General features: G+C 38.1%; 3 protein-coding genes and 1 pseudogene across 7 annotated transcripts in view; 2 read left to right on the forward strand and 2 right to left on the reverse strand.

Annotated features, from left to right (window-relative positions):
* LOC138013084 (cyclin-dependent kinase 12-like) overlaps positions 1–5,874 on the reverse strand; it is a 10,758-nt pseudogene extending 4,884 nt beyond the window's left edge.
* A 69-nt stretch (positions 5,875–5,943) lies between these two features.
* Positions 5,944–11,634, forward strand: LOC138013088 (uncharacterized). The gene is made up of 3 exons (XM_068860054.1): positions 5,944–6,085; positions 6,226–6,347; positions 11,049–11,634. Exons 1-3 carry the CDS (start codon positions 5,999–6,001, stop codon positions 11,599–11,601), a joined length of 762 nt encoding a protein of 253 aa, XP_068716155.1. The 5' UTR covers positions 5,944–5,998; the 3' UTR covers positions 11,602–11,634.
* Positions 11,635–11,636: 2 nt separating this feature from the next.
* On the reverse strand, positions 11,637–19,328 carry LOC138013087 (lanC-like protein 2). Of its 4 annotated transcripts, none has more exons than XM_068860049.1 (9): positions 19,173–19,328; positions 16,410–16,530; positions 15,990–16,142; positions 15,416–15,636; positions 14,868–15,008; positions 13,573–13,755; positions 12,674–12,850; positions 12,373–12,445; positions 11,637–12,264 (listed from the first exon to the last, which is right to left on the reverse strand). In XM_068860049.1, the coding sequence occupies exons 1-9, from the start codon at positions 19,254–19,256 to the stop codon at positions 12,188–12,190; spliced, it is 1,230 nt and encodes a 409-aa protein (XP_068716150.1). In that variant the 5' UTR covers positions 19,257–19,328; the 3' UTR covers positions 11,637–12,187. The 4 variants fall into 4 exon arrangements, with proteins under 4 accessions (XP_068716150.1, XP_068716153.1, XP_068716151.1 ...); XM_068860050.1 differs by having other exon boundaries at positions 12,046–12,264; positions 16,410–16,477; positions 19,173–19,306; XM_068860053.1 differs by lacking the exon at positions 19,173–19,328 and adding an exon at positions 17,876–17,990 and having other exon boundaries at positions 12,046–12,264.
* Positions 19,329–19,398: 70 nt separating this feature from the next.
* LOC138013085 (growth factor receptor-bound protein 14-like) overlaps positions 19,399–27,500 on the forward strand; it is a 28,333-nt gene continuing 20,231 nt past the window's right edge. Inside the window, exons 1-7 of one of the 2 annotated variants that reach the window (XM_068860048.1) lie at positions 19,399–19,489; positions 22,309–22,500; positions 25,199–25,229; positions 25,318–25,943; positions 26,367–26,529; positions 27,104–27,225; positions 27,481–27,500. The exon at positions 27,481–27,500 is cut by the window's right edge and continues 70 nt beyond it. In XM_068860048.1, the coding sequence (XP_068716149.1) occupies positions 22,393–22,500; positions 25,199–25,229; positions 25,318–25,943; positions 26,367–26,529; positions 27,104–27,225; positions 27,481–27,500 (1,070 nt within the window). In that variant the 5' untranslated portion in view covers positions 19,399–19,489; positions 22,309–22,392. Of the gene's footprint in view, positions 19,490–22,308; positions 22,501–23,792; positions 24,041–25,198; positions 25,230–25,317; positions 25,944–26,366; positions 26,530–27,103; positions 27,226–27,480 lie in introns of those variants that run through there. The other variant, XM_068860047.1, reaches the window with a different exon arrangement.

Consider the following 27,500-nt stretch of genomic DNA (forward strand, 5'->3'; position numbering starts at 1 on the left):
TTTTTCACAAATTATAAAATAAATGATGAATCCCAAAAACTCATATTACTTGATCACCCGGAAATTTATTTGGAATAGCTGGCGATTTTTCCAGCTGCCGGCTTTTATCTACATCCCTGCAACCTTTCTTGACACTTCCATAACTTAACCCATTGACTTCTGAAAATGAGACTTAATAGATTTTACTCTGTACTATTTGTAACGCCAGACGATTTTACTCGTCAGTGGGGGGTGTCCTAGGGCATTTTTTGAGGTGTGAATGGGTTAAAAAGACACTTACAAGGAAAATTCTTCTTTGACCCTTCTCCTGTACTGTTTTTTTGGTTTGATTGTATGAAAGTGTGGCAAGTGGATAACGTCAGGCCATACAGCAGGCATGGGAGTACCACATATACGGCTGTGCAAAAGAAAAAAAGAACAATTTTAATATAATGCATGCTTCTTCTGGTGATTCTGCTGAAAAAAAAAGTTCTTGACACCATTTATATAAGACCTCATTCCTCCTGGCCACCATTCATGATAAAGTCTATCCGCACAAAACACTTTCTTCATCATGGCCTTCTTCCTCTCATTTTGCCCGCCAGCACCAAAGGAAAAAAGGTTACTATGTCTAATATCATCTGCTCTTCATTTCCTCTTTCTACCATGTCTTGTTTTTGAATCATTATGAACTTCAGAAGAAGGTTATTAAAAGAATCTGAAAGTTTCTCAAAAATCTCCATGATATTGAAAAGATTGACTTAAAAATGTTCCCTTCTTCCTCACCTAATAAGCTCCAGTTGGCCTATTTCCTGCACAGCAGGAAATATTGGTTTCTTGGTAAATAGCTCTCCAAGTATGCATCTAGTGTAAAGAATAAGAGGTTGCATTTATCAATCTTTCAAGTTTTTTAAGTGGCCAAAAAAAATTGAAATTAGTTGTTTCAAATAAATCACAATATGGTTATAGACTGTGTAGCCCTGATACTTTGAGTAAAAGTTAAAAATTGTTAGTGTTCTCTAGCGCTAAAGTTGTTTAAAACCAGACGTTTTGGGACTACTGTCCCTTCATCAGTGGAAAATTTGATTGAGCATGCATCATTTTAAAGAAATGTACATTGTAAGGCTGTTCACTGTCAAAAAAAGGAGGAAAGAGTAAAGAAGAAAAGCATAATTTATATTAATGTAAGCAACTCCTTATACAACATTCTTATTATTATTATTGTTAAAAACCCTGGTCCTATTCAGACTTGATTTAAAACATCCCTAAGAGCTTAGGCTTTCAACTGTGAAAGTACACACTGTCAGAACTGTTGTTATGTTTTTCATGTACGAACAACTCATTACACTGTAGGAATGAATTTTCTCTGACTACTAACCCTACACTCCAAATGTCTATACCAGGTCCATAGCGTTCTTCTCCAAGTAAAAGTTCCGGTGGTCTATACCACAGAGTGATCACTTTATTGGTGTATGGTCTCCTGTAAATCATAGTTTAGAGAAATGTAAGTAAAGCCATATCTGTCTATTTCTGGCTGCACATAACATTATTACTGAAACACCTGGCCTCAAAAAATAGCATAGAATAAAATAGAACAGAATACAGCTGTAGATGGCTGTGCCAATCACCCATTCTTGCAGTCCTGGGGACTGAATTGGGCCAAGGGTTAGGGTTAGCATCACAACCAAATGTAATTAGCTGTGAGTTGACTTTGATAAAGGAGGAAAACCTGAGTACCCAGAGAACAATCATTGAGTCATGTTGAGATCAACTGTAACTCAGGATACATACAATATTATTGCAGAGGTGGGAAGCATACTTCATGACCAATGCACCAGATGCACTCCCCAGAGTGTACAGGAGTGGCAGTGACATCCCAGGTGGTCACCCACAAAGGTATTACTGGACACCCAAAAGGATCTACATGTAACTTGGGTGAATAAACAGGAACCTACATGTATGTTTTTCCTTTAATACATTGTAGAGAAAACCGTACAGTCCCAAGTCAGAAGTTCAGACTAAGTTCCTTGTGAACAACTGAAGGCTTCTCTCTGAAACTTTCACGAGATTGATTCAAGTCACCACTTAACCCTGATTTCTATCTTTTGTAATAGAATTCTGTTGGAAACTGTATGAACACAAGAGCCTAAAAAATACCTTTCATCTGCTTCATATAATCTTGCTAATCCAAAATCTGCTAGTTTTATTTCTCCCCTAAGAAAAAGTAATTTGCATATATTACACTGATCACATTAAAACGAAAAATAAAAAATAAATTGCAGAATATGAGGCACCTGGAGAGCTGTATGTGACTCCCTCTTTTCCACATTGATACTTGGCTTTAGCACTAAACCATCCCAAAAATTATTTACATCTGATAAATGCCCAGGGGCCCGTTTCTCTAAAGTCCTCAAAACGTTTTGGGCATGAAAAGCCATTTGTGAAATCGCCAACCGCTTGTTTTGGGAAGCCCATCTTTTAACATGTTTTCAAGGTAACAAAAGGAAAAATAAATGTGAAGTTTGACAAATTAAATCTTCTCCATTCTTGAGACACAAAGGGCATTGTAACACCCGAAAATGGCCTGTAAAGTTTCGGGACTTTCGAGAAACAGACCCCGGGTGCATTAAATCAGAATGAAAAAAAATTAATGAAACTCATACTTGTTACTGAGTAAGATGTTGGAGCATTTGATGTCCCTGTGCAGGAAATTTTTTCGGTGACAGTAGTTGAGGCCATCCAGTAGTTGTTTTGTGAATGACTTAATATGATCTTCAGTGAAGTGAACTAATCCAGATTCCAGTACACCCATCAAGTCATGGTCCAGATACTCAAATACAAGGTAAAACCCACCTTTTATAAAGTAAAACAACAAAAGATGAGGTCATTTACAGCAAAACAAAAGTTGAGAGAGTAGTTACCTTGGCCACCCGTTTAGTCAAAAACTTTCCAGCAAAGTCAGCAGGGCAAAGAATAATTTATGTAATGGAATGAGATGGCTGATAACAGTAGCAGCAATGAAATAACAGCATGGCAAACCAGTATTAAGGTTCTATCTTCTCTAGATATCCATGAATTCAAAATCTGACATGCTGTGTTTGTTGTGGTTTAATTCTGTCCCATTAATATTCCATTTTCCCAGAGTGTAGAAATGAATATTGCCAAAAGGTTAACAAATTAGGAAACGAAACAAGGAAAACCCACACCATGTTTGGGTAGATTAAATTTGCTAAAGCTTTAATGCCATGTTCAAATTTACCGATTACTCAGACTTTATGTTCTGCAATATTTTTGTTCTTTAAGCCCTTGTCTGCTTACCTTTATCCTTCCGAAAATCCACGGCATTTGGTTTGTCTGTCACAATCTCTTTCAAGTTGACAATGTTTGGATGATTCAACTGGCGAAGTATCTTTATTTCCCTCACAGCTGTAATAGGGAATCCTTCCTTCTCATTGTCTGTTCTGACCTTCTTCAAGGCAACAAGCTCCCCTTGTAAAGTGAAAAAAATATCTATTGGCATCAGTCCACTGAGAAAATAATTTCTCTATTTCTCTATTTAAAGGGCAAAGTTCACTACTTCATTCTTTTATCACCCACCTGTAGAATATTTAGCATTCTGTAATTTTGGAAAAGTTGTTTAACAAAAAGTAGAACAACTTGACATAATTAAGATCCTTAACAATTCACAAAAGACAGAAGATTTTTTTAATTTATGTTCTAATCTTGTTTGTCTGATACAAATTTCATTTGATTAAAATAAAATTTTATTGCCTTACACTGCTTATTTTACCTGCATTACACACACAGTTAACTTGATTAAGAAACAATTATATAACTCTGATCCTAATCAACAGTAAACGAAACGGAGAAAAATGGTGGCATTAATTGTGGTAATTATCATGAACAATATTGCAGCTTTGAAAAAAATTGATTGGCAAAACAGATGAATACACTGTGAAGACAACACGAAATCAATCAAAATCCCCTACCTGTTATCTTGTCCTTTGCTTTGTATACTTGCCCATAAGTTCCCTCTCCCACTTGGTCAATAATTTGAAACATATCTACACATCTCTCCCCCCACTCACTTTCAGCTGGTGTTTTTGGTGTTGTATCTGGTGTGGATAATGGTGTACCACTTTGACTACTTTGCTCAGAAATTACTGATGGCATACAAGATCCATCTGTGTCCTTCTGATCTTGCGATTGTGGATCTAACTTTTGCGAGTCTGGACGCTTTTCTTCTGGTGAGTGGGGTGAATAAGATGTTGGTGATTCACCGGGCGTTCCTGGTAATTCTGGTGGTAGAGGAAGAGGTGGCAGTGTTGGTGCAGGAGGTGGTGGAGGTTTTTCTTCATCTGGGGGTAAAGGTGGAGGCTCTTCGCTTGGAAGAGGTGGAGGTGCTGGTTCATTCAAGGGAGGAAGTGGAAGAGCTGGTTTTGACTCACTAAGACAACCCTTCTCAACCACTTCAGATGCTTTTCTTACTTCAACTGAACTCAAACCTGGACCCTTTGAAGGCCCATTTGATGGCATATCTTTGATCCCAGTTTCCAACTTTTGCTTGGAATGCTTGATCACAAACTGTTTAGTATCTTTTGCTTGACTTCGTTTCAGTCCATCCATAGTATCCACCTTGTTCTTATTTTTCAATGAATTCTCCTTGGTGTTATACGAGCTCACAGCCTTTGCCTCTGGTAACATCGAATGCTCAATTCTAGTAGAGCTGTCTCTCTTGCAAGGTGCATTTTTGGTTGCCGATCTTGATTTATAAGTATCTGGGCTGTGTGGTGCACTTCTGCTTGATCTGTAAGGGGACCGTGATGGAGGTGACCGACTTCGATTTTTCATCCTCGCAACTGGTGACTTCCTGTATTTTTTAGCAGAAGGTGAAGGAGACCTACTACGTGGTCTGTTTCTCTGATTAGACCAATTCCTTTTAGAAGTGTTCCTAACTGTTGGTGATGGTGAGTGCCGTCCATATGGTGAAGGTGATCTTTTCCGAGCAAATGATGACTTGTTATGGCCATATGGTGAGAACCGACCCATGGGAGATTGATAAGGAGATCTCTCCAAAGATTTATAAGTTTTGGCTCCTCTTTGAGGAGGAGTGGGTGATCTTGATCTATGGCTAAAAGGCGACCTGGACCAAACTTTCATTGGCGATCTGCCCTTGAAAGGAGACCTTCCTCTGTTGTGGGGTGGTGATACAGAAGGGCTGATACTTGGTGATTTGGGAGGCCTGTAAGCTCTAGGAAGGTAAGGCGACTCTGACCCTCGTTTCCTTGATACAGACGGCGAAAACGGGTAAGCATCTCTGCTAATTGGCGCCGACTTCGGAGAAGGAGTCGCATCTTTCCATTTTGAAATCGAAACTGGTGATAATTGCAGACCCACTTGATTTGACCGAGGATGTGAATGTGAAAGATTTACGGGCGACTTGCCTCGTTTCTTGCGCTTTTTGCTTGATCCTTGTATTGAGCTATCCTTTTTTGCCTTCTTCCTCTTTACATTAGTCTTTGATTTTTTGATGCTATGGGCGAAGGGCTCCGTGAGATAGAGCTGTATTTTTGAACAGGCAACTCTGCAGTTTCCTCCGAAGCTGAGGAGATATCTTCATACTGTCCCCTAAGCTTTTCAGCCGATGTCTCGGGTTTGGGACGTTTCCTATGTTTCTTTTGCTTATGGGATGACTTTTTGCTTTTGCTATGGTTTCGAGCGGTAGGACTCGACTCCTTCTCATTTCGGGAACTGGGCATCTTGATCCCGATTATTTTTTGGCCGAAATGTCCCTACATATTTCACGTCAGTAAGAACTAAGCCCGTAAAACAAAAGATAAATAAACTGAGATAAAGTGTTTTTTATGAAAAACGTTTTTTCATGGTCAAGGAAACAAGATGAAAGTGGATTTTCAGAATGGTATTACTGCTCTGTTACCGGCGCCATTTTGGATATAGGGGGCAAGTTGCAATACATGTTCTGCGCATGGGTCGCTGCATATATTAATGAGGAGCCAAAATGGCGGATGATCTGGAGGTAAAACAAGTAACTGAAGCAAACGATGTAAACATGGACTACCGGAAACTGAAGAAAACTCATGAAAAGGTGAAGTGTTCATTATTTAATATAACTTAAGACTACGTTTCAACACCAGTAAATGATGATTCGATGTTGTGTTTAAACATCAGCTGAAGGAAAAAAATTACTCTAATTAAGACTTATAAAGTGAAGGTGTTTTCCTTTAGACTGGATACCGCGAAGGCGTGGGATCAGGAAGAGATGCTCATTTACAGCAAGGTTTTAATGAAGGATTTACTCATGGAGCCACAGGGTCCAAAGAATGGGGCAAATTGAGAGGAGCTTTGAGGTAAATATTGAAATAAAACTTGTGAGCTTACATGAGGTGGACGATGTCATTTCCAAGCGCGCTACTACGACGTACTTTGACCAGACCAAGAGGTCATTCTCCATCACGGGACACCTCCTTTGTTTCAAGATACCTGTTTTATTGTAACATTAGTTTTGTGTACAAGACAGAAAGCAAGTTTTGCTAGAAGAAGAATTGAAATCTGATCTCCAAAGCTAATCTTATTTAAGCAATTAATAGAGGACTTTTTCCATGTTTACATTGCCTCATCTAAACACAAGGGGAAGTTGGGAGAATTTGAGACAGTTATGCAAACCAGAGACGCAGTCAAGGGTTTAGGGTTAGGGTATAAATCGGTACCGGCGATAATGCTGGGGGTAACCCTGCGATGGACTAATCATTCCATCCGGAGGGGAGTAGAAATGCTCCTAGTCGCTTCATGCTGCAGAAACCAGAGATAAGCGCCGGCCTGATGGGCCTTTTAGGCTCGTAACAGAGACTTTACCTTACCGCAAGTCCTCTATTGCTTTTATAAAATATTTCTTGATACACATTCATATTTCCCACCAGCCAATCAATTAGTATGCTGATGTCCGAGCCCACTGCAAAAATGCTATGTAAATAGGACACGTATGTTTGTCCTATCAATCAATCGCGACATTACTATCAAAACACACGTCTGACAACACATAACCAATCAAAATTTGTGTGATGTCACAACTGTGTTTACGTACTCTCATCTAAACACAGCTATTGACCAATAAGAGTGTACATATTATCCTAATTATTTTATAAATAATATTAGTATACTTGTCAGTGCTGATTTGTTGCACCTAATTAAGCTTGAGGTGATGGTATGTGATAATCGCTTAGGGTGTTTTCAAAATGACCGCAAACTGTTTTGTCGACGTGAGAGACGAAGAAATTAATTGTTTTAAAGAATATGCTTATTTTTCAAATAATCACCAATGCAATTATACTAAAACAATAATTGTTATCATTATTCACCTCAGGCTCCCACCTCGCCTTCGGAGTCACATGCATATTTTAACATCCTTAATCACAGATGTGGATTGCTTTGTGACAAACATGTGACAAACACAAAATTGAACCTGCATATGAAATTTTGACATAACCTCAATGATATTGAGATGAACTGACTGAAACATAAAATTGTTGCAAAATCCGCGTTCTCTGACTTTGTAATGTAGAAAGACATCTGGTCACATAATAGAGAGCTTTAGATTCTACGACGAGGACGAGAACGAGTACGAGTTTTGACTGCCCGTTTATAGCGAAAATACTAAGGAAATTTATAACCCGTACGCTTAATCTTACTCTTTGTTAGCAGTATAGGTTGCTCAGTTATTCTTATTGCTGGTAACTGAGCCTTTTTGCTCATCAAAAAATGCCAAAATTGCTACCGTGTTGTTGACTTGTTTTGATTCGACGACATTTGTGCAAAATCTCGTACTACAATGACGACGGCATCACGTTTTTCCCGCCAAAATGACGCTGGTTTGCGCGAGCGCTCACTGTTGTCTTATGAGAAAATCTCGTACTCGTATTCGTTCTCGTACTAGAATCTAAAGCTCTCTAATAAATGAATGAAGGGGTAGTTTCTAAAGAAACTGTGGTGCTGCGTCGGTGGGGAAGTAGTATACAAAAATTTGGTTTTATCAACAGAGTTGATAATGTAAATTGGCCACCGTACAGAGATTCTAAAAGCTGACGTTTCGAGCGTTAGCCCTTCGTCAGAGCGAATCGAGGGATTATGGGTTACGTGTGGTTTTTATAGTAGAGTAGGAGCTACGCTATTGGTGGTAACATGGCGACGTGAAAAATAGGAATATATTAGTTAAATGAAAAGCGTTCGTTAATACCGTGAGGATTAAGGGTGCCGATTTGAAAGATGAATTTTTGTTCCAGATTCTTGCGGCTTTCCGTCGTACCTAGATGTAGGGAAAGGCCGCAGACAGCCATGTTTTTTTTGGAGTGGTTAGGCAGATTAAAATGGCGAGCGACTGGCTTAGATGCATCCTTGTCATTCTTCTCAACATCCCGAAGGTGTTCGCGGAATCGGTCACCTAGTCGTCTACCTGTCTCACCAATGTATAATTTATTGCATAACGTACAGGTTATGCAATAAATGACATTTGAGGAGGTACATGTGAAACGATCGGTGATCTTAACAGATCGCTTAGGTCCCGATATCTTGCTAGTGTTAATGTAATGAAAAGACAAGTTTTGCATCGTGAGCGCGCGCATTTGAAAGTGCCGGGTTGCTCGTTAGTTTTGAGCGCGCTTCTAACTAAAAAGTTGCCTACGTTTTTGTCGCGTTTGAATGAAATAAGTGGAGGTTGCGACTACTAGTCTCGGGATCACTTTGGAGTAATCTAAAATTACGAAGAATGATGCTTTTGACTGCGTGATTATGAGGATGGAAAGTGAGGGTGAATGGAATTCTGTCATTCTTATCTTTTTGTGACGTTTGTAGTGATGACTGTCGATCAAATTGTTGGGCGCGATGATGGCCCGCTTTGACCACAGAGACAGGATAGCCACGCTTCTCGAAGAACTGGCACATCTCCTCTGATTTGCTGGAAAAATCGGAGTCATCACTACATAGACGTCAAAGTCTAAGAAATTGAGAATAAGGAATGGAGTTCTTGACATGTGATGGATGTGACGATGAATACAACAAATAACTGTGTGAATCAGTAGGTTTGTAGTGCACACTAGTACATAGCACTTTGCCTCTAATAGAAACTTTGATATCTAGGAAAGCCAATGAAGTTTCCGAAATTTCCCAGGTATCTTTAAGAGCCGGATGAAAAGAGTTGACGGAGGTTATAAATTGATCGAGTTCTTCTCTGCTGGATGAAATAGCGCCGATGCAGTCGTCGATGTAGCGGCCGTAGAGTTCTGGTTTGGGGCCGTTGTACTGATTAAAAAATTGGTGTTCAACATATCCTACAAAAAGATTGGCATAGCTAGGTCCCATTCTTGTGCCCATCGCTACACCATTAATTTGTTTGTAATAGTTGCCGGCGAATGAAAAACAGTTAAGCGTTAAAACGAGTTCGGCAAGGCGGAGGAGCGTTTCCGAGCTAGGCTCTTTGACAGTGCGTTGATCGAAAAAGTGTTTAAGTGCTTGAAGACCTTCGCTATTAGGAATGACTGTGTATAGAGATGTAATGTCCATGGTGAAAATAAGTTTGTCTTGGCCGGAGAAATTGAAATCGCGGAAAATTTGTAGTGCGTGTGTACTGTCTTTAATGTATGATGGCAAAGATTTGACGATAGGCGTCATAATCCTGTCTAAGTAGCTAGAAATGAGTTCGGTGGGGCAACTACAGGCAGAAACGATAGGGCGACCTGGGTTGTTGGGTTTGTGAATTTTAGGCAAGAAGTAAATGCACGAAGTTCTAGGGGTGTTGATGATGAGATTCGTGGCAGTGTCCGGTAATCCTTGATTAACTATAAGATTTTGAATGGTGTCTTTGACAAGTTTTTGATTTTTGGAAGTGAGATCTTTAGGGATTTTGGCATCATTCTTCGTAATTTTAGATTACTCCAAAATGATCCCGAGACTAGTAGAATCTTTTCGCAACCTCCACTTATTTCATTCAAACGCGACAAAAACGTAGGCAACTTTTTAGTTAGAAGCGCGCTCAAAACTAACGAGCAACCCGGCACTTTCAAATGCGCGCGCTCACGATGCAAAACTTGTCTTTTCATTACATTAACACTAGCAAGATATCGGGACCTAAGCGATCTGTTAAGATCACCGATCGTTTCACATGTACCTCCTCAAATGTCATTTATTGCATAACCTGTACGTTATGCAATAAATTATACATTGGTGAGACAGGTAGACGACTAGGTGACCGATTCCGCGAACACCTTCGGGATGTTGAGAAGAATGACAAGGATGCATCTAAGCCAGTCGCTCGCCATTTTAATCTGCCTAACCACTCCAAAAAAAACATGGCTGTCTGCGGCCTTTCCCTACATCTAGGTACGACGGAAAGCCGCAAGAATCTGGAACAAAAATTCATCTTTCAAATCGGCACCCTTAATCCTCACGGTATTAACGAACGCTTTTCATTTAACTAATATATTCCTATTTTTCACGTCGCCATGTTACCACCAATAGCGTAGCTCCTACTCTACTATAAAAACCACACATAACCCATAATCCCTCGATTCGCTCTGACGAAGGGCTAACGCTCGAAACGTCAGCTTTTAGAATCTCTGTACGGTGGCCAATTTACATTATCAACTCCGTTGATAAAACCAAATTTTTGGTCACATAATAAGTATGGGAAATTGTATGAACACGAGTGCATGTCATGATTTATGGGCACGGAATGTGTGATATGTTTTGAAAGTTCTCTATGGCTTGTGCAATTTGAAAATGTTCAAAACGTTGAGCGGCCATAAATCATGAAATGCATAAGCAAATTCATACCATTTTTTTGTTTATAATATATTCAACAAAATCACTCCACTGCTTTGTTTCCATAGCAACTTCCACACTGCATATCACTGCTGTGGTTAATTTCTATAATCACTGAGTAATATTATTGTTATTAATTTCTGGAGGCAAATGTAGTCAAAAAGTGAAAACTTTCCCTTAGTACCTCCTCTATTGTGTTAAATACATGTAAACTTTCCTCCATTTGCATGTTTTAACAGTGCTTTGAGGTCAATTGCTTCATCAAAATCTGTTCAAGATTCCAACCAGAGCATCATGACTGAAATTGCAGACTTGCTGACTCAAGTAGTCCAAATGGAAACAATTGCTCTCAACCCGAAAATCATGCAAAACAATTTAGAAATCAAGTTAAATCAGAACTACAAGTTTTCACAATATTCTGAAGGGATTAATTATGAATTCAACAACCATCAAAGAGCGTGGCCAGAAGAGCATGCAAAAGATGGAAAATTTATTGGAAATGAGCTATTATCTGCATTTCAAACACTAAATATGAAAGACACAAGCAGTGGAGTTGAAGATGTGAGAGGTGATTCTGAGACAATAATTATTGTGAAGAAAGCAATAAAGGGTAGTGATCTTCCAGAATCAGACACAGTTGTGTGTGCAGAGTCACATGAACAAAGTGATTCTTTACAACTATTGCCCAACACCACATTTGATGACCTGGAAAAGTTGTGGGCAAGAACATTTTCACTTGCAGAGGAAATCGGAATAAGCAACAAAATATTACTTTTTGTAAAAAGCACTTAAGAATAATAATAAATAAAAATAATAATTTCTTGACATCCCTGTTTGCCAACATCATGTTTATTTTTAAATATTCATTTTCTTTGCTATGCTTTTTCTGTGGTATCTGCCAGCTCTTTCACAACAATAGTTTCATGCTGATAACATAGACTTTGAGACTTGTTTACCCAAAACCTACAGTATAGAGAGTGCTGAGTACAAGAGAACTCATTTGTAGTCATGCTTGTACTCCAGTCTAAAGGTCCTTAATCACTGCTTGATTAAAGAAAGATTTAGAACCCTTGCATTACTCTTTGATCTGTGACCATCATCTCCCTTGTTACCTTAATTCCTCTTCCCTTCTAACTTCGAAAGCCCTTGCAGTTGCGCTTTGAGACACTTTGCATTAATCTGACAGTGTTGCTTTCACTAATCCATCATTTTTTGGACAAATGACCTCCAAAGTCATTTGAGCTGCTTGCTTTAGTCAATCAGCTGAGGGGATCGGCCAACCATTTTCCCATTTTTGGTGGCATGTTTGATCAAAACTGGTGACAACTAAATCTGAAGAGAGTGCTAGCAGTTTTTGTTGTCAAGAATAATGGAGCTGTTAAAGCTCAAATGCAGGGAATTTTGACAACTTAGGCTCCAACATATCTGCTAAGAAGTATACTGTCCCAGCCATACCTTAAAAAGAAACAAGAACATCAGTCAAACATTAAAAACAGTTAGACCTTACTGGTGTAATGTTGTCATAAGGTCATTGTTATTGTGTATATTGTCCACAGCACATACCTTCAAAAAGAGAAAATGGATGGTCTGGGATCCGGCAGCCATGCTGACCATAGTCAAAGCACCATTCTGCAAACTAGGCATTCCACAACTCGCAATAAATTTAAAAAGTTCCCTTTACAAATGCTTACTATAAATTAGCACTGCTGTCTCACTGTCACCAATTTCAAGTACAAATATTATTTCACTCTTTCCAAGATTGTAGCTCTGTTGTACAGCAAACAGAGTTAAGTCAAGACACTAACTATAAGATGACAAGAACAAAAAGCTGCTTGCCAAAATACTTAATTAATTTCTAACTTACTTTTATAGCCCTGTGGAGATACTTTGGATCACTTGTTTCTTTGTACAAAGTCAGAAAAGTGTAAGCATTTCCCGAAACACCATGGCATATTCCATAACCCTTTTTCAGGATACCACGGCTCCACACAACTTCTCCACACTTTATGGCTGCATTCAGATACTTTTTATTGCCAAACACCTTCAATTACATAAAGATAATAATTTTTTTTAGAACTTGCTCTGCTTGGTGCTTTTCAAAGACCTTCAAAAATTAATATTTCCCAGGCTTTCTTCTTGGCATAATGATAATGAGGGTTGAGTATTCTACCCTTAAGAGTTGTTTCCTTGGTCCTTTCATCAAAGACCAAAATGTATTATTGCTCTGCTATAGCCACTTGTTCATGGCTATTACACTCAATGGTAAACAGCAGATATATTCCCTCTTACAACATTTTAGCACCATTGGAAACTGAATTCTCCCAGTGCCTTCCAAATTCCTGGACTTGATGTTGCATATGCCTTGACTTTGTTGGTGTTCTTCCCTGCTTCTGGGAGATTTTAACCCTTTGATGCCCAAACCGGCCTAAATCAGCCATAGTATTTTACTCTGTCTAACACCAGACAATTTTACTCATCAATGAGGAACCCCAGGAGACAATGGGTTAAGGGTTTCTGAATACTCCAGTTTCCCCCTCTCTTCAAAGACCAACAATGATATTTACTTTGCTTTTATTTGATTTCCAATCTTCCCATTGAATCAGTAGGCAGCTTGTTCTTAGATAAATAATTTTCAGATGTATTGTCACCAGCCCCACTGAAAATTAAATTATATCCACTCTCTTTCCCCCTCAAATACTTCAAATCCCTTCCTCCTAAGGAGGTTGCAAGCAAAAGCTTCCTTCCTTCCACAGTGCACCATACCTGGTAGGCTTTGACCATAAGATGCACTGCTCCCGGAGCACCATGACACCAGTGGATGAGCTTGTCTATACCACTTTCAAGGGACGAAGGAAGGTTACCAGATGGAAACTGCTCCGACAAAAGAAACTCAACACAACTCTCAACATTCCTCAAGTTGGACTGTACTGACTGAGCTGACAGAGCCTGATAATAAATGAGGTTAAATGCAGTTTAACTGATTTAACAACTAGGAGCGACTGCAGTCAATTGTTGTCAGTGGTTCTGTTATATTTGCACATGTGTTGAATTCCTCATGCTTTGCGTGGTACAGTTTATTCATGGGTGTGGCAGGAAGAAGGAGCATTTTGTGTTGAGCGTTTAGCGGTTTTTTCCCTCCCTCCCTCTACTTTCTACTGTTTATCAGTGTGACTGGTGCTTGTCTTCTCCAGGGCGTGGGGGCTCATGGCTGGTTTGTCAGGTTTTGCCAGCCTTCAGAGCAGTCTGCATCTTGGAGTTGGCTGCCAATAGTGGAAGCTCCAGGATCGCTCAGGCACCCAGCCTCCACTTAGCAAAGCAGTTGTAAATAATAATAATTATAAAACTCATTAATAATTCATGATGGGAAAACAAAAGAAATGTTTTATTAATCAATATCTGTATTTCTGATACAGCTTTCTCTTCATTTACATAAATGTTTCTTTCAATTTTCACGGTTAAAATGTCTTCAATCACCAAAAACACCTAGTGTACATTAACACTTTAATGCTGACATTTCATAAGCACAATACAATATTCACGCCCGTATTGTATTGGGTATAAAATGTCTCACCTTCGGCTCAACATTGTATATCCGATACAATATGGTCGCTCATATTGTATTTAGTACTTAAAGATTGAAGTGCAGCTAATACAATAAAAAATTTTATGTTTGCTAGCTGAAAATTCAATTGGTGTTATGTGGGTGAAACTGGCCATTGTTTTGAAACTCTTAAGAAAGAACATATGAGGAAATGTCAAAACATGTGCTAATGGATCAAACATTGGGAAACATGCAGGGTCATTGTACTATCCTGCATTCTACTTTTATCCGTCAAAGGCTGTAGATTGACAGCCGAAAGCTCGTGATTTTGTGCTTTTTTGAATTTTCAGCCAACAAACGTTTTTATTGTATTTTGATTAATAATAATAATAATGACAATGATAATAATAATAATAACAATAATAATAATAATAATAATTTAAGCCTCTCAACCGAGATGAGCTTTAGAACCAATGTAATATTAATATAATCTAGCCATTGCTTACGGTATAAATACCTGAAGTAACATGTAAATGATTCCGACAATGCCATGTGCTGCTCCAACATAATGCTTCTCATGCCATGTATACATCAAGGGCACCCTGCTCCTTTCTCGTCTAGAAAGCCTCTCACCAGAGTTTAAAATGCTTTGACAGATCTGTGGAGAATATTGATCTCACTGATGTACCAATTTCATCGTTCATCGTTGGTATTAAAAAGTGACTTTAGTTTAAAGCTGGAAATGATTTTGGGGTGATACCAAGCAGGGATGGCACAGTGGTGAAAGCACTGGTCTCCCACCAATGTGGCGCTGGTTTGATTCCCAGATTTTGGGTCATGTGTGGGTTGAGTTTGTTGGTTCTCTACTCTGCTCCGAGAGGCTTTTCTCCAGGTACTCCTGTTTTCCCCTCTCCCCTCCCCAAAAACCATCCCCAGAGCTAAAAACACCTAAATTAAAGTTCATTATTATTTATTATTAATTTATTATTGTTATGGTATGTTTACACTTAAACATGTGTTGATTAGCAAAATCACTCCAAATTACTGTTTTTTTTGGGGCATAACCTTGTCTAGGATATCTTTGTCAATCTTTTCAGCTCCAAAGTGCTTCCTTGCATAAAGCAAGGAAAACAAGTAACCAGCTCGACCATAAAGGACCTCATCTGGAAGTAAGGCATCCTGTCCACAGACATTGTCTGCAAGACTTAACAGTCTGGACAAACATGTTGCACTTTTTTTCACCTGGCCCAGCTTTGAATACAGAACAGAGAGTAAGGACAAGATGCCTGAAAAAAAAAAAAAAAAAGGCTGCAAGAGTAAGAATATGACCAGCAGCTAATTAGTATAACATACCGGAGCAGTAAATGAATGAAAATGTTAAATTTACATGTGCATTGATCTGTGTTTTGATTGCAGAAATTTGCTTTCCATATAAACACTGTGCATTGTTAATGATGGTGCACTTCAAGGTCCAGGCATTCAAGGTTGCAAAAGAGGAATTTCTGCAACCTATGATCTGCAATACACTATTGTCTGGGTTGTGCAATCATATGGAAATTAACACTTGTTTTATTTTTAGATAGGAGTAATTGACTAAAACGATACTGTTACACTGGTATAATATGACTGAAGTTTTTACCTGAGTCTCCACAAAGAAATGTCATCCTTTTCCCTCTGAGAGTCTGCAGGCTGCTTTGAAGAATTTCCAAGGCATTCTTCAAATATTGCTCTTTCTGGGTTTGATCGTCCTTAAAAAGTGTTTCAGATAAATGTATATACAGTAGTGCCATTCCTTACAAATGAAGCAAAGAAAAGTAAAATTAGGCCTTTCCCAATATTACATATACAAAGACTGATTGTGTGCAGTTTGGTCATGATTTGAAAATAATTTTTCTAAGATCATTATTTAATATACACACTAAATGGAAGAAAGAATACATGGAGGTTTTTTTGTCAGCAACGGTTTGAAAGAACGTTGCATTGGATAACAATCAATTCAGAAATGTCAGCCCAACAGTGGCAATTAGAGCTTGGTAGTATGCAAAACAAAACTCCATACCTCCGGTGCCAGTGTAAACAGAATAATCATGATCATCTCTAGATTGCTTAAATCCTTCTTCACATAGCCTAAGTAATTTGATAATTTCATCTTTTAGTCTTGAGTAATGTGGCTCAGCAATCTGCATTCAAATGATAATAAATTATACTTTTAAATAAAAAAGGACCAAGGATGTCTGTATAGTACCTTGAAAAAGCAGGTGCAAATAATTAATACAGAGCAGCTCGTAATGCAAGCTAACAAATGCCAATGTGAAATGAATGGTCGAAAGATCATCGCAGTTGGATAAACAACTTACTGTAACCCATTGACCCCTGGGAGTGAGAGTTAACATATTGTACTCGGTGTACATTGTAATGCCAGAAGAGTTTACTCTGTCTAACACCAAGGTGATTTTACTTGTCAAACGGGGGTGTCCCAGGGCGTTTGAGGTGTCATTATAAATGGATTAAGCAGTCAAAAACTATTTCCCCCTCCATTAAGCAGTTGAAAGCAAGCCTGACAAAATCCAGGCTTGAACTGGATTTCAGCCTTATATTGACCATGCAATTGGCAGGTCTACAAATTAGGTCACAGGTCAGTGTACATGTCACTTTGCTACAGATAAATAAGCAACACCTCAAGTGTCTCTTATACCCAGCTAATCACTCTACAAAAATGTTGTTTCAGATCAAGCCAAAAGTGTCCCCTTATAGGGGACACTTTTGGCTTAAGCTGTTTATCGATGGAGCAGCCCGGACTCCACTTCTAGTCTCGACCTGTGGAATGTGACGTTTGTTTTAGACCTGACTTTGTGTGATTGCGCTTCACTTGCACTACCTAGTGAGCTAGCAAACTCGCTGAGAGTTATTTCCAAACGAGTTGCATTAAATGATTTTAGAATATTTTAAATTTCGTGTTTTTGAAGTGTGGAATGGACATAAAATGAGAGTTTTCAAGACCATTGCTAATTAAATAAGCAAATCATGAAGTTGCAAGATTATTTGCCGATGATACGATTATTTATCTAACCATCCACTCTGAGTCGGACTCAGTGATATTATCCAAAGTGATCTTGGTAAATTAGTTCAATGGCAGAGAACTATGGAACATGGAAGTTCTCAGCTTAGGGCACAAACGTCAACCTATTGTGCATGACTGTATCATTCCTCCGTGGCAAAACACTATGTACAGTGGATTATTGTAAGTGCATAGCTAGGCATCACAGTTTCTTCTGATCTGAGGTGGAAAGTCCATATAAGCAATGTCAATAGGAAAGCAAATAGTACACTCCCTTTTCTTTTTAGTATGCAGCCACAATGTGGGACCCACATACAAATGCTAATATCACCAATAGAAATATGATACAGCATAGAGCAGCACATTTTGTATTTAAAGAAATTATAATAGGACATCGAGGGTCAGTGAAATACTACATCAACTTGGTTGGCAGCCACGTGGAAGCAGGAGAAACATATTGCACCTACCGGTATATATGACGTGCAAAGTACGTAATGGACTCATTTCAACTGACGGTATGTATGCTACCAATGCAGTGGACAAGCAGACATTTTAATTCACAAGCCTACAGAGTGCCTCCTTCAAGAACTGACAACCATGAGTACTCTCAACCTCGTTCCCAGGGTCTCCATTGCAGAGATGCCAACCTATGGAGATCTAAAATCTGGAGATTTTTTCGTTCCGGTCTCCCCACCCCTCCCCCTTGATCAAGATACCCACTCCCCTCCCCTCACCCCTCCTCTCCCCCCAAAAACGCACCCACCCACCCCCCAGCAGCTCCTTCAGAATACAAGAATATTCTGCCGCCATTGCGAATTTGCGGGAAAACAGGGTACTTATGTCAATAATTTTTATTGGTTAATCGGAGATCCAATCAAACAATCGGTTATATGGCTATGATAGCTAAAGGAAGCCATTTTGTTTATTTCTATTAACGTGTGTTTGAAACTCAGAGATGAAGAAATGCATTAAGAAACAATGAAACGAGTTAGAAAAAATTTGAGTCTAGAATGGAGAAACGTCTGTGAAAGGTTCAGAGTCGTTTTTATCCGGGAGATTTAATGACCCGTACGGGAGAGCGGGAGATTCGTTCCGTATCCAGGAGACTCCCGGATAATCCGGGAGAGTTGGCACGTATGCCATTGTCGTTGACAAAGATACCCTGGGAACGAGGTTGAAGTACTCTTATTTTCTGCACACGGTGAAGGAATGGAATTCCTCCTTACCTGATAACATAGTGATGAAATCAATACCCTGAAGGCTCTAAGAATGCCCTGGACAATATGGATTAATTTGAAATCTATGTTTAGTATTATTCCTTTTATTCTCATTTTTCACGTTATTTTACCTTTTAAAGAACCTCCACAAATATTTTCTTTATTGAAAGAGGTGGAGTCAACAGGGAAGAAGAAGAAGAAGAACACAGGCAAGAGTTGAAAGCAATTCGAAACCATGACAATACGATAATGGGTTGCAATCAACTTGCAGTGCATATATTCATGTACTCAAAAACAACAAGCCTATGTATTTTCTCTACTTATATAAAAGCTTCATACATGCAGCTGCGAGAGGACAATAGGTGGCATGGTTTCAGGTGGTTTTCGCGTGACGTCATCGCCGTCATGTTGGTAAACGAAAACAAAAGATCTCTCATCGGCTCCTTTTGTTCGTCCGCCAGGATTTGTACATATTTACACCATTATCACCCCAGGCTCAACATTGATAGGAAAACCATCTATGGCAGTTAGCTTACGTTCTTTTTACCTTTCCATCATCACTTTGCAAGCTTGTCCTTCCATCGTAGTCATTAAATTTATTCTCAAAATATCTTCGTTCAGAGCTTGACATACTAAGTTTGCTGCTGATAATTGTGCGCAAATTTGGTATGTTTTCGTTTTCGCAAAGCCGTCCTGTTGTTATGATACACGTTAATAGCCCTACTTAAAGTACATACCTGACATGTAATGATTTTACTGCTGGTTGGTCATAAATTATTGTCGCAGGCGCAGTTCGAACGAAAACACGAATTTCATGCTGATCCTTTATACCAGCGAAGAGTCAAGAAAACCCGCATGCGGAAGGTATAAAGTTAGCATAAAATATCTTCTACTTCTGTTGTATATGTAAATTTAGGGGAGAAACGCCAAGTATGTTTTAGCCTGCATAGCAGGCGTCTTTTAGAGAGCGAACGCTATATTCCGATTGTTATATGCATGCTGGCGTTTCCCCTGTTTGTTTGTACAGCAAGTAATCACTTTGATTTCGAGTGGAATTTGAAAAATGAGCACGAGCAAATTACACGAGCGCAGTTTGTTGGTTTCGAAAATTTGGAGACAAATCATGTGATTACTAATTAACTAGACGCTCGATAAGCGTACACTGGCGTTGCTTGTGGTACGCGTTATTAAAAAACAGAGAGAACTGAGTTGGGTGGTATTGAACTACAGCGTTCCAGTCAAATTTTTCAAGTCAGGGGTCATTAAGGCCCTTTGCCTCACACGTTGATACAACGAAACAGATCTTTCTCCGAGGTTAAAAACCTTGCTACCAACCTATTAATCAAAATTCCTGTCATCTTTAGAAAAAATAGGCACGCATTGTGTATGTGTGGTAGTGCAGTAACACAGCTCTTTATTCTATATTGTCAACTGAGCTGCATTTTGTCTTCCAAGAGATTCAAGTTGTCTTTGCGTAATATGTAGATATAATAAATAGTACACCAGAGAAATCTACGCATTACCCCAACCCCCTCAAACCTAACAAACTACGCACAGAAGACTCTATGCTCAAAGACACCACTTAGCAGGGGAGTGACAGGCAAGACTTTCACCGATACGGAAAAAAATTAAATTAAAATAGAATGAAAAAACAGAGAAAAAAATTCCCAATTTCTGACTGGGATTGCTATACTGGCAACCCAGTAATAATATTCATAAAAAGATTTCTTATTTTTGTGGATGAAGTAACCAGGCTCCCAGATAGTAGGGAGTGGGGGCTTGGCATGCAGCCTCGACTATGACAAGCCATTTTTAGCAAAATGTAATCCTTGTAATTTATGTTTAATTCACAAAAATATTGGTTTAATTCAGCCCAGCAAAAAATCATTCAGTCCATAATCCACCAAATATTGGTTTAATTCAAAGCAGTAAAAAGTCATTCAATCCAATACCTTGGAGTTTGATTCAATTCAAACCTCATATTTGTTTGTGGGATGAGCACGACCAACATAAACCACTGTCCCTTGAGTATGAGAGAGTACACACTTGTTTTGGTATGAAGTTTTGTTGCAACGACAAAATGGCAAGCTGAAAACTGACAACATTTGTCAAGGTATTTTTGATATGGAAACAGCAGGAATGCATGCTGAACTTCTTGATCAAACCATTAGTTTGGTTACTTCGTTAATAAGGGGTCGCTGTAGCATTGCCACAAGGGACAAGGAAATTCTAGATTCTCTTCTATTCCTTAGTAAAGCAATTTCTAGGGTTTTCTTCTTTCTGGTGACTTGTTTACCTTGAGTCCTACTACGATTGTTAAGTGATGCAGTAGCTTATAGGCTTTCTGGTCAACCAATTCAGACGACAAAAGCTCACACCACCCGTGCTGTTTCTCATTCCTGATTTAACTAGTACATGACAAGCATGATCTAGTACCCTCTGTAGTATTATTTTAATTCAAAGCCTGAGTGTTGGAAACTGAACCTTGTTGCATTTGGGGATTTGCTGCCAATGCAGTTCCCCAAAGGATGTTCAAGGAGCTTTGCAATTCTTCTTCATCCATGATTTCAACAAAATGGAGTCTGCTGATTTTCAGAAACGCAGGAGTAGAGTATCACATGATTATCCTTTTGGCCCCACTCGTCCCAGGAAGATTGAATAAAACCAAAACAGGGTGAAACAAATATTTCAAGGTTTGTATTGAATCAAACCTCAAGGGATTGGATTGAATGACTTTTTACTGGTTTGAATTAAATCAATATTTGGCAGATTAAACTTGAATTTCAAGGGTTAAATTTTGCTACAAACGGCTTGCAATACTCAACCCAATCCCCACTCTTTTTTCGCACGCTGTTTTGTTTTTTTTTTTTGCTTTCCTGACTATCTGGAAGCCTGGAACAGGCTATGGATGAAGGGGCGGTCTATGAGTTTCTTTCAAATTGATCATTAACCAATGAGAATGCTTTTGAATATCCCCATGTACTTAACAATTATTCGCCAAAGGCGAAGTGATTATCGGTGAATATTCACCGAGACGAAGTCGAGGTGAATATTCACCGATAATCACTTCGCCTGAGGCGAATGATTGTTTTAGTATAAATACACAGGTGATTATTTCAAAAAAGAGAAAAAAACCTTTCAACAGGAAATCATCTTCAACTTACAGTGGCAAAACGACTACTGGCAGCCATTTTGTCCGTCGAGGTGATTATCGGCTGATAATATTAATCTGAGATAGCGAGCCGATGAGAGGGCGCGATTTTGTATAATCACCTGTGTATTTATACTAATTTCCTTTATTATTTATTTTTAAATTTATTTTTTAAATTTCATTGGTAGAAAGTACAGTTATCAAACAAGTGTGTGAAAAATAAAGCAATTGACAACTACAGATTAATTCATTTTGTTGCTGCATGTTTGTCTGATCATAGTGTTATATAATTTAATTTAACTGAAACAGTAGAACTAAAATAATAATTTTGTTGGGCAATCCCAGACTTCCTGTCAACAAAATTAATATTATCGTTTGATTGATTTTATGGAACCATAATCATATTTATCACATTTTCTGGGTTTGTTTTAGTAAAATAGCCTGAAGAACTCAAATGGTACTGTTTACTTTGGAAACAAATGAAAGGTTTTGTTTGTAAATTAATTCTGCTTTTCTTTCCCTTTGGACACAGGCTCAGGCTTTCAAGAGGTTACTTACAACAACTAACGAAATGTGAGCTTGTTTGAATACCAGTTTTCTACTGGGACCTTTGATAATGGCCTCATCTAAATGCACTCACAGTAATTCTTCATCAGATATCAGTCATGTTTTGGACTCCTTAGGAAGCTTAATTGGAGAATTGAATGCTATAAATGTTGACAAGGTCAGTAAATTATTAAATTTTGTTTTTGTATGGTTGGTTCTAACCCTCAAGTGGATAACATTCATTCTGAAAACCTAGTTGCACAACTTTATTTCGATGCAATTTATCCAACTATCTAAGTAATAGATAAAATATGGGTGGAAGATACATGTAAGATCTGTATGGGTGTTTACAATGGTGAGCTGAACGTGAGCCATTGTAAACACCCATACAGATCGGACACTTGTGAAATAAAACAATAAATTGAATGCAGTAGAGATCAGCATCAAAAGTTGATTTGTATTGAGGTTTACATAGAACATGTGACTAAAATAGAACCTGCTGATTGGTCATAACTTTGTTGAATAATTAATAAATTTTACAAGACAGGTTATACTATACTAAATTTACCGTTTATTGAATTCTGTTACTTCAAGCATCCATCCTTCATATGTTATTCTTGATTTAAATTGGCCATTAATAAATTTAATCATATAAACATAGGTTCCATGAGTCTCGATCCCGTTGTTCAGCAGTAAACATCCAAAATATATATTAATCGGAAGGTCGTACAGGTAGATTGAAGATTTGACTCCAGCCTGTTAAAATTCATCACTTCATTAACCTAAAAAAGAACCCTAACCAAAGAGTAATACATGAAGTTCGTAGGCTTAATTAATTAATTAATTAATTAATTAATTAATTAATTAGTTAAGGAGACACCTTGTGACTTACATGTACATACTTACACATTTATTAATCCTTTTATTATTTCTACATAATGTGACATTTCATTATGCAGCTGTATCAGAAACATAATGCTAACTACTTGTGCAGGTGCTCTACTACAGTACTGAACGACAGCAGACTTCAAGGAGCTTGGATCATTTAAACTAGCGTCATGTTTCCATGTTAACGTCAGGTGCATACTGGAATGTCAGAGACAGCATACCATATATTGAGTGATATCAGCAATTTTAAGTCAGGACTACTCACTGGAAATGCGCTAACCTTGCTCCAGTTCATAAGAAGAATGATAAAGATCAAATTAGTAACTATCGTCCTATCTCCTTGCTACAAGTGGTATCAAAGATCCAGGAACACTGTGTTGCTTCCCATATGGTTCCGTTCATCAAGGACTCTATTTACTTGTTTCAACATGGGTTTCAATCACGCAAGTCTTGTATGTCTCAACTCCTTCAAGTTATCCATGAAACTGGTCAAACTTTAGATAAAGGCTGCTCCTGTCTTGAATCTGATGTTATCTACTTAGACTTTGAAAAAGCTTTTGACTCTGTATGTCACACGAAGTTGCTGACAAAACTATATATAGTGCTACGGTATTTGCGACCACTGCTAAAGTGGTTTAAAAGTTATCGTCATGGCCGTATTCAGCGTGTTGTTATCAATGGCCTATGCTTGGCTTGGAAAGATGTCAAATCCGGAGTTCCTCAGGGGTCCTTGCTTGGACCGATCCTATTTCTCATATAGGTCAATGAAATGCCAAATGTTACAACAGTATCTACCCTTATGTTTGCTGATGATTCAAAGTGCTATAAAGGTATTGAATCAATCAGAGACTTTGATATTATTCAAGGTGATTTAGATAACCTCCTATGCTGGTCCTTGGCTAACGAGATGAATTTTTCTAAATGTGAGAACCTTAGGGTTAGGCATCAGCCTTAAAGTAGTCTCATCTGTGAAAGATCTGGGTGTCATGGTTACCAAGGACCTAACATGGTCTAACCATGTTAGATATGTGACTGCTAAAGCAAACTGTATGCTTGGTTTTATTAAGAGGAACTGTACCGGAATAATCTCATTTCCTTGGTTTGTTCTCACCTTTGTCAGTGTTCTCAAGTATGGGCCCCTCAAACATCAATGCTGATGATGATGGAGGTTGAAAAAGTCGAAAGACGTGCTTCACGCTTTATAATTATGCAATAACCATGAATTATCTTACAAAGACAGACTTACTAGCCTTAACTTATTGCGTATTAATAAATTATTATCGGCTTGAATATCTAGACATACATGTCTTGTTTTTTTTTTCAATGCAAACTACGGTAGGATATACAAATATTTGCATTGATAATTGAGTTTCCTTTTGTACAGGGACCTCACGCCATGGTGCCTCTGGGATATTCCTTAATAATGTTTATGCTAAGACATCTCTTTTAGAGATTTGTTTTTTGTAAGAATATCAAATTTATGGAATGCCTTACCTTCTGATCTAAAATCTGAACCTAATGTTAATGTTTTTAAGAATAAGTTGAAAACATGAATTCTATCTACTTCACTACATTGTAGATTACATGTTGTATTTGATGCTGATGACACTCGTACTTTCAAACTTGTCTGCTGTAAATGTCATAGGATTAATAATTTAGATTTTCTTGTTAATTTTTTTTTAGAAATTACCAGCAGGGAGGGATTGGTGTAGTTAGTTTTTATGTTCATTGGGTGGGTTGGGTTGGGTGGGTGATACAACTTGTAGGGGACTTAATGTTCTATTGTGTTGTCACCTGCCTTTGTGAACAAATTGATTAAATTAATAAATAAAAATAAAATAATAAAAATAAATGAATAAACATTGTTGCTGTCCATGTATGGAGCACTTTAATACTTTTTTTCCAAGTATGCTTTTGTTTAAACAGAAAAAAAACGTCATTTCAAGAACCAAAATAGTTTTGACTTGCTTTATCTTTCTTATGACTAGGTTGATCCTCCTGAACAGTTTAGGGATGAGAGTAAGTTGACAAATTTTGGGTCTTGTTTACGTTTTAATTTTCAAAAGTTTGCCATAACAATCTTTTCATGAATCATCTTTCATTGCAGATGCCTTTGACAGTGATTTGAGTTTGGAAACATTTGTAACCAACTCCGACAACTTAACACACAGCAATGATAAAAAATCTGACTTTACAAGCAATTTATGTAGCAATCTGGTGCCTGGCTGTTCAGAATTTAAGGGAACAAACACAACTAGTACTCCTTCAAGTTTTCAACAGTCTCACAGTTCTGCCTCCCTGAAGATTGACAAAAATGACAATTACTACTCAGTGCCCCAAGGAACAAAATCAGGAGGATCCACATCTCCTCAATCCAGCTATCTTCAGTTTTATAACCCTGTGACATCAAGGAAACAAGAAAGTGGAAGTAATTTTGTGGATCGTCTAACAAGGACTTGGCATAAGGGATCTATCAATGAAGTTGCTCTCAGTCAGGAAGTGCATGGTAGTTTCAGAAAAACAGAGAAAGAATCATCAAAAGATGTTGCTGCAGGTGAAGAGCATGTTTGTGTCCCCACTTCAGATCCCAAAGCAGAACCAAACCATTATGTTGCTCCTTGTGAACTTGATTGTCCAAAATCCACTCTGGAACATTGCAAGTCACATGTAGCAGAAAGCAGAATGGCAATTAACAGTCAGCAAGTAAAACAGAAAAAATGCAGCCTTGAAGAGGTGATGAAAAAATAATGTCTTTTCCTTTGGACTGTCTTATTATCAATGTTTTCCAAACAGTTTGCCATATTGTTTTTTTAATAAACTCTATAAGTATGAATTTATATTTTCTTTAAAAATAGCTTCTACAAGAACAAGAAAGTGGGCAAAAATAACTGCATTTTCAAATTATTGTTCCTGTTGTTTCAAAAGAAACCCTCCTACTGAAGAGCCCAAAACAGACTTGTGCATAAATTATGTTATTTGATTTTTTTTATTGATGAGAAAAAGGCTGTATTTGGGAGGGAAGGGGGTGAATTAAAAGTACATTTTATCGGAAGGAGAGACCTTTGCACTTTCCTCCACACGTCTATCAAAATACAGGCTACTGTATATAAAAGACCTTAAAAACAAAACTGATTTTTCTGTTCAACTGCCATTAAGCATGTTCCAGTGAATGTGTTTAATGAAGACAAGGAACCTATTGGATTGTTGGTGTCACCTTACATGACAGCCAGAGAAGCTTGCCAGAAACTTGTGCTTTTGAGCAAAGTGGAAGATGATCCTCAGTGGGTGATTGTTGAACATTTGACTAATTTAGGTCTTGGTAAGTGTATAATCATGACATTCAACCCTTTTTAATAAATTGTCAGAGGTAGTTGTTTACCAGTACATCAAAAGAAGATGTTCAACAAAAGAGGACAAAATGATATCTTTGCAGCTGTTGTTGTGTATTAGTTCTGAAGCCTTTAGGCACAAAATTAATGTCGTGCAAGGTTAACCTTTTCACTCCTGTAGGGTTCCCCATTGATGAGTAAAACTGTCTGGCGTTAGACAGAGTAAAATCTATAAGTGTCACTCTTAAGAATGAAAGGGTATAAGCAAAGTTCAAAGATTCCTAAAAGTTTTGGTTGGACAGTGGGGATAGTGATGGTTGTAGCTCCAAGATATTCTCTTTCCACGTCTTGAGAGGCAGTAGTCTGATGTGTGATGTTGTGTTGAGGTGATATCATTTGAACTGAAAGCTGAAAGGAACAAAATCTTAGATATAACAAACTACTGGTAATCATCAAGGAAAAGGTTGATTGGCCTTTAAAACCAGTAGGGTACATTTTTTTCCTCCTTGCATTGGTTGAGGTTTCCTTGGTTATTGCTAAGTTAGTTATTTTTTACTTTTCCAGAACGTAATCTTGAGGATCATGAAACTGTTCTGACTGTGTTGAATACCTGGGCACCAGGCTCAAGTAACAAGTTATTATTCAGAAAGGATGCGAAACACTATCACTTCTTTGTACACACATCTGTGAGTTTATCCTGTGAATTTTTCCATAATGCAGCACCGATTGAGGACTTATTGTTCAGTCTACTGTTGTTTACAACTTTTAGCAAAAAAAGGAGTGTTAACAAAATTAATCGTAGGGGAAAAACTCGCGAATTAATTTTTTAATTTGCTGTATAGAGTTACAGAGTTGCTGTGAAATTTGCAGAAGTGAATTGTCACTGTCCCATGTTACTCATTCATTTGTTTCTCTACATTATTATTTTTTAATCATTACAGAATTATTTCCCCCCTCATTT

Source organism: Montipora foliosa, chromosome 8 (genome assembly GCF_036669935.1).
Source record: "Montipora foliosa isolate CH-2021 chromosome 8, ASM3666993v2, whole genome shotgun sequence".
Taxonomy (NCBI): Eukaryota; Metazoa; Cnidaria; class Anthozoa; order Scleractinia; family Acroporidae; genus Montipora; species Montipora foliosa.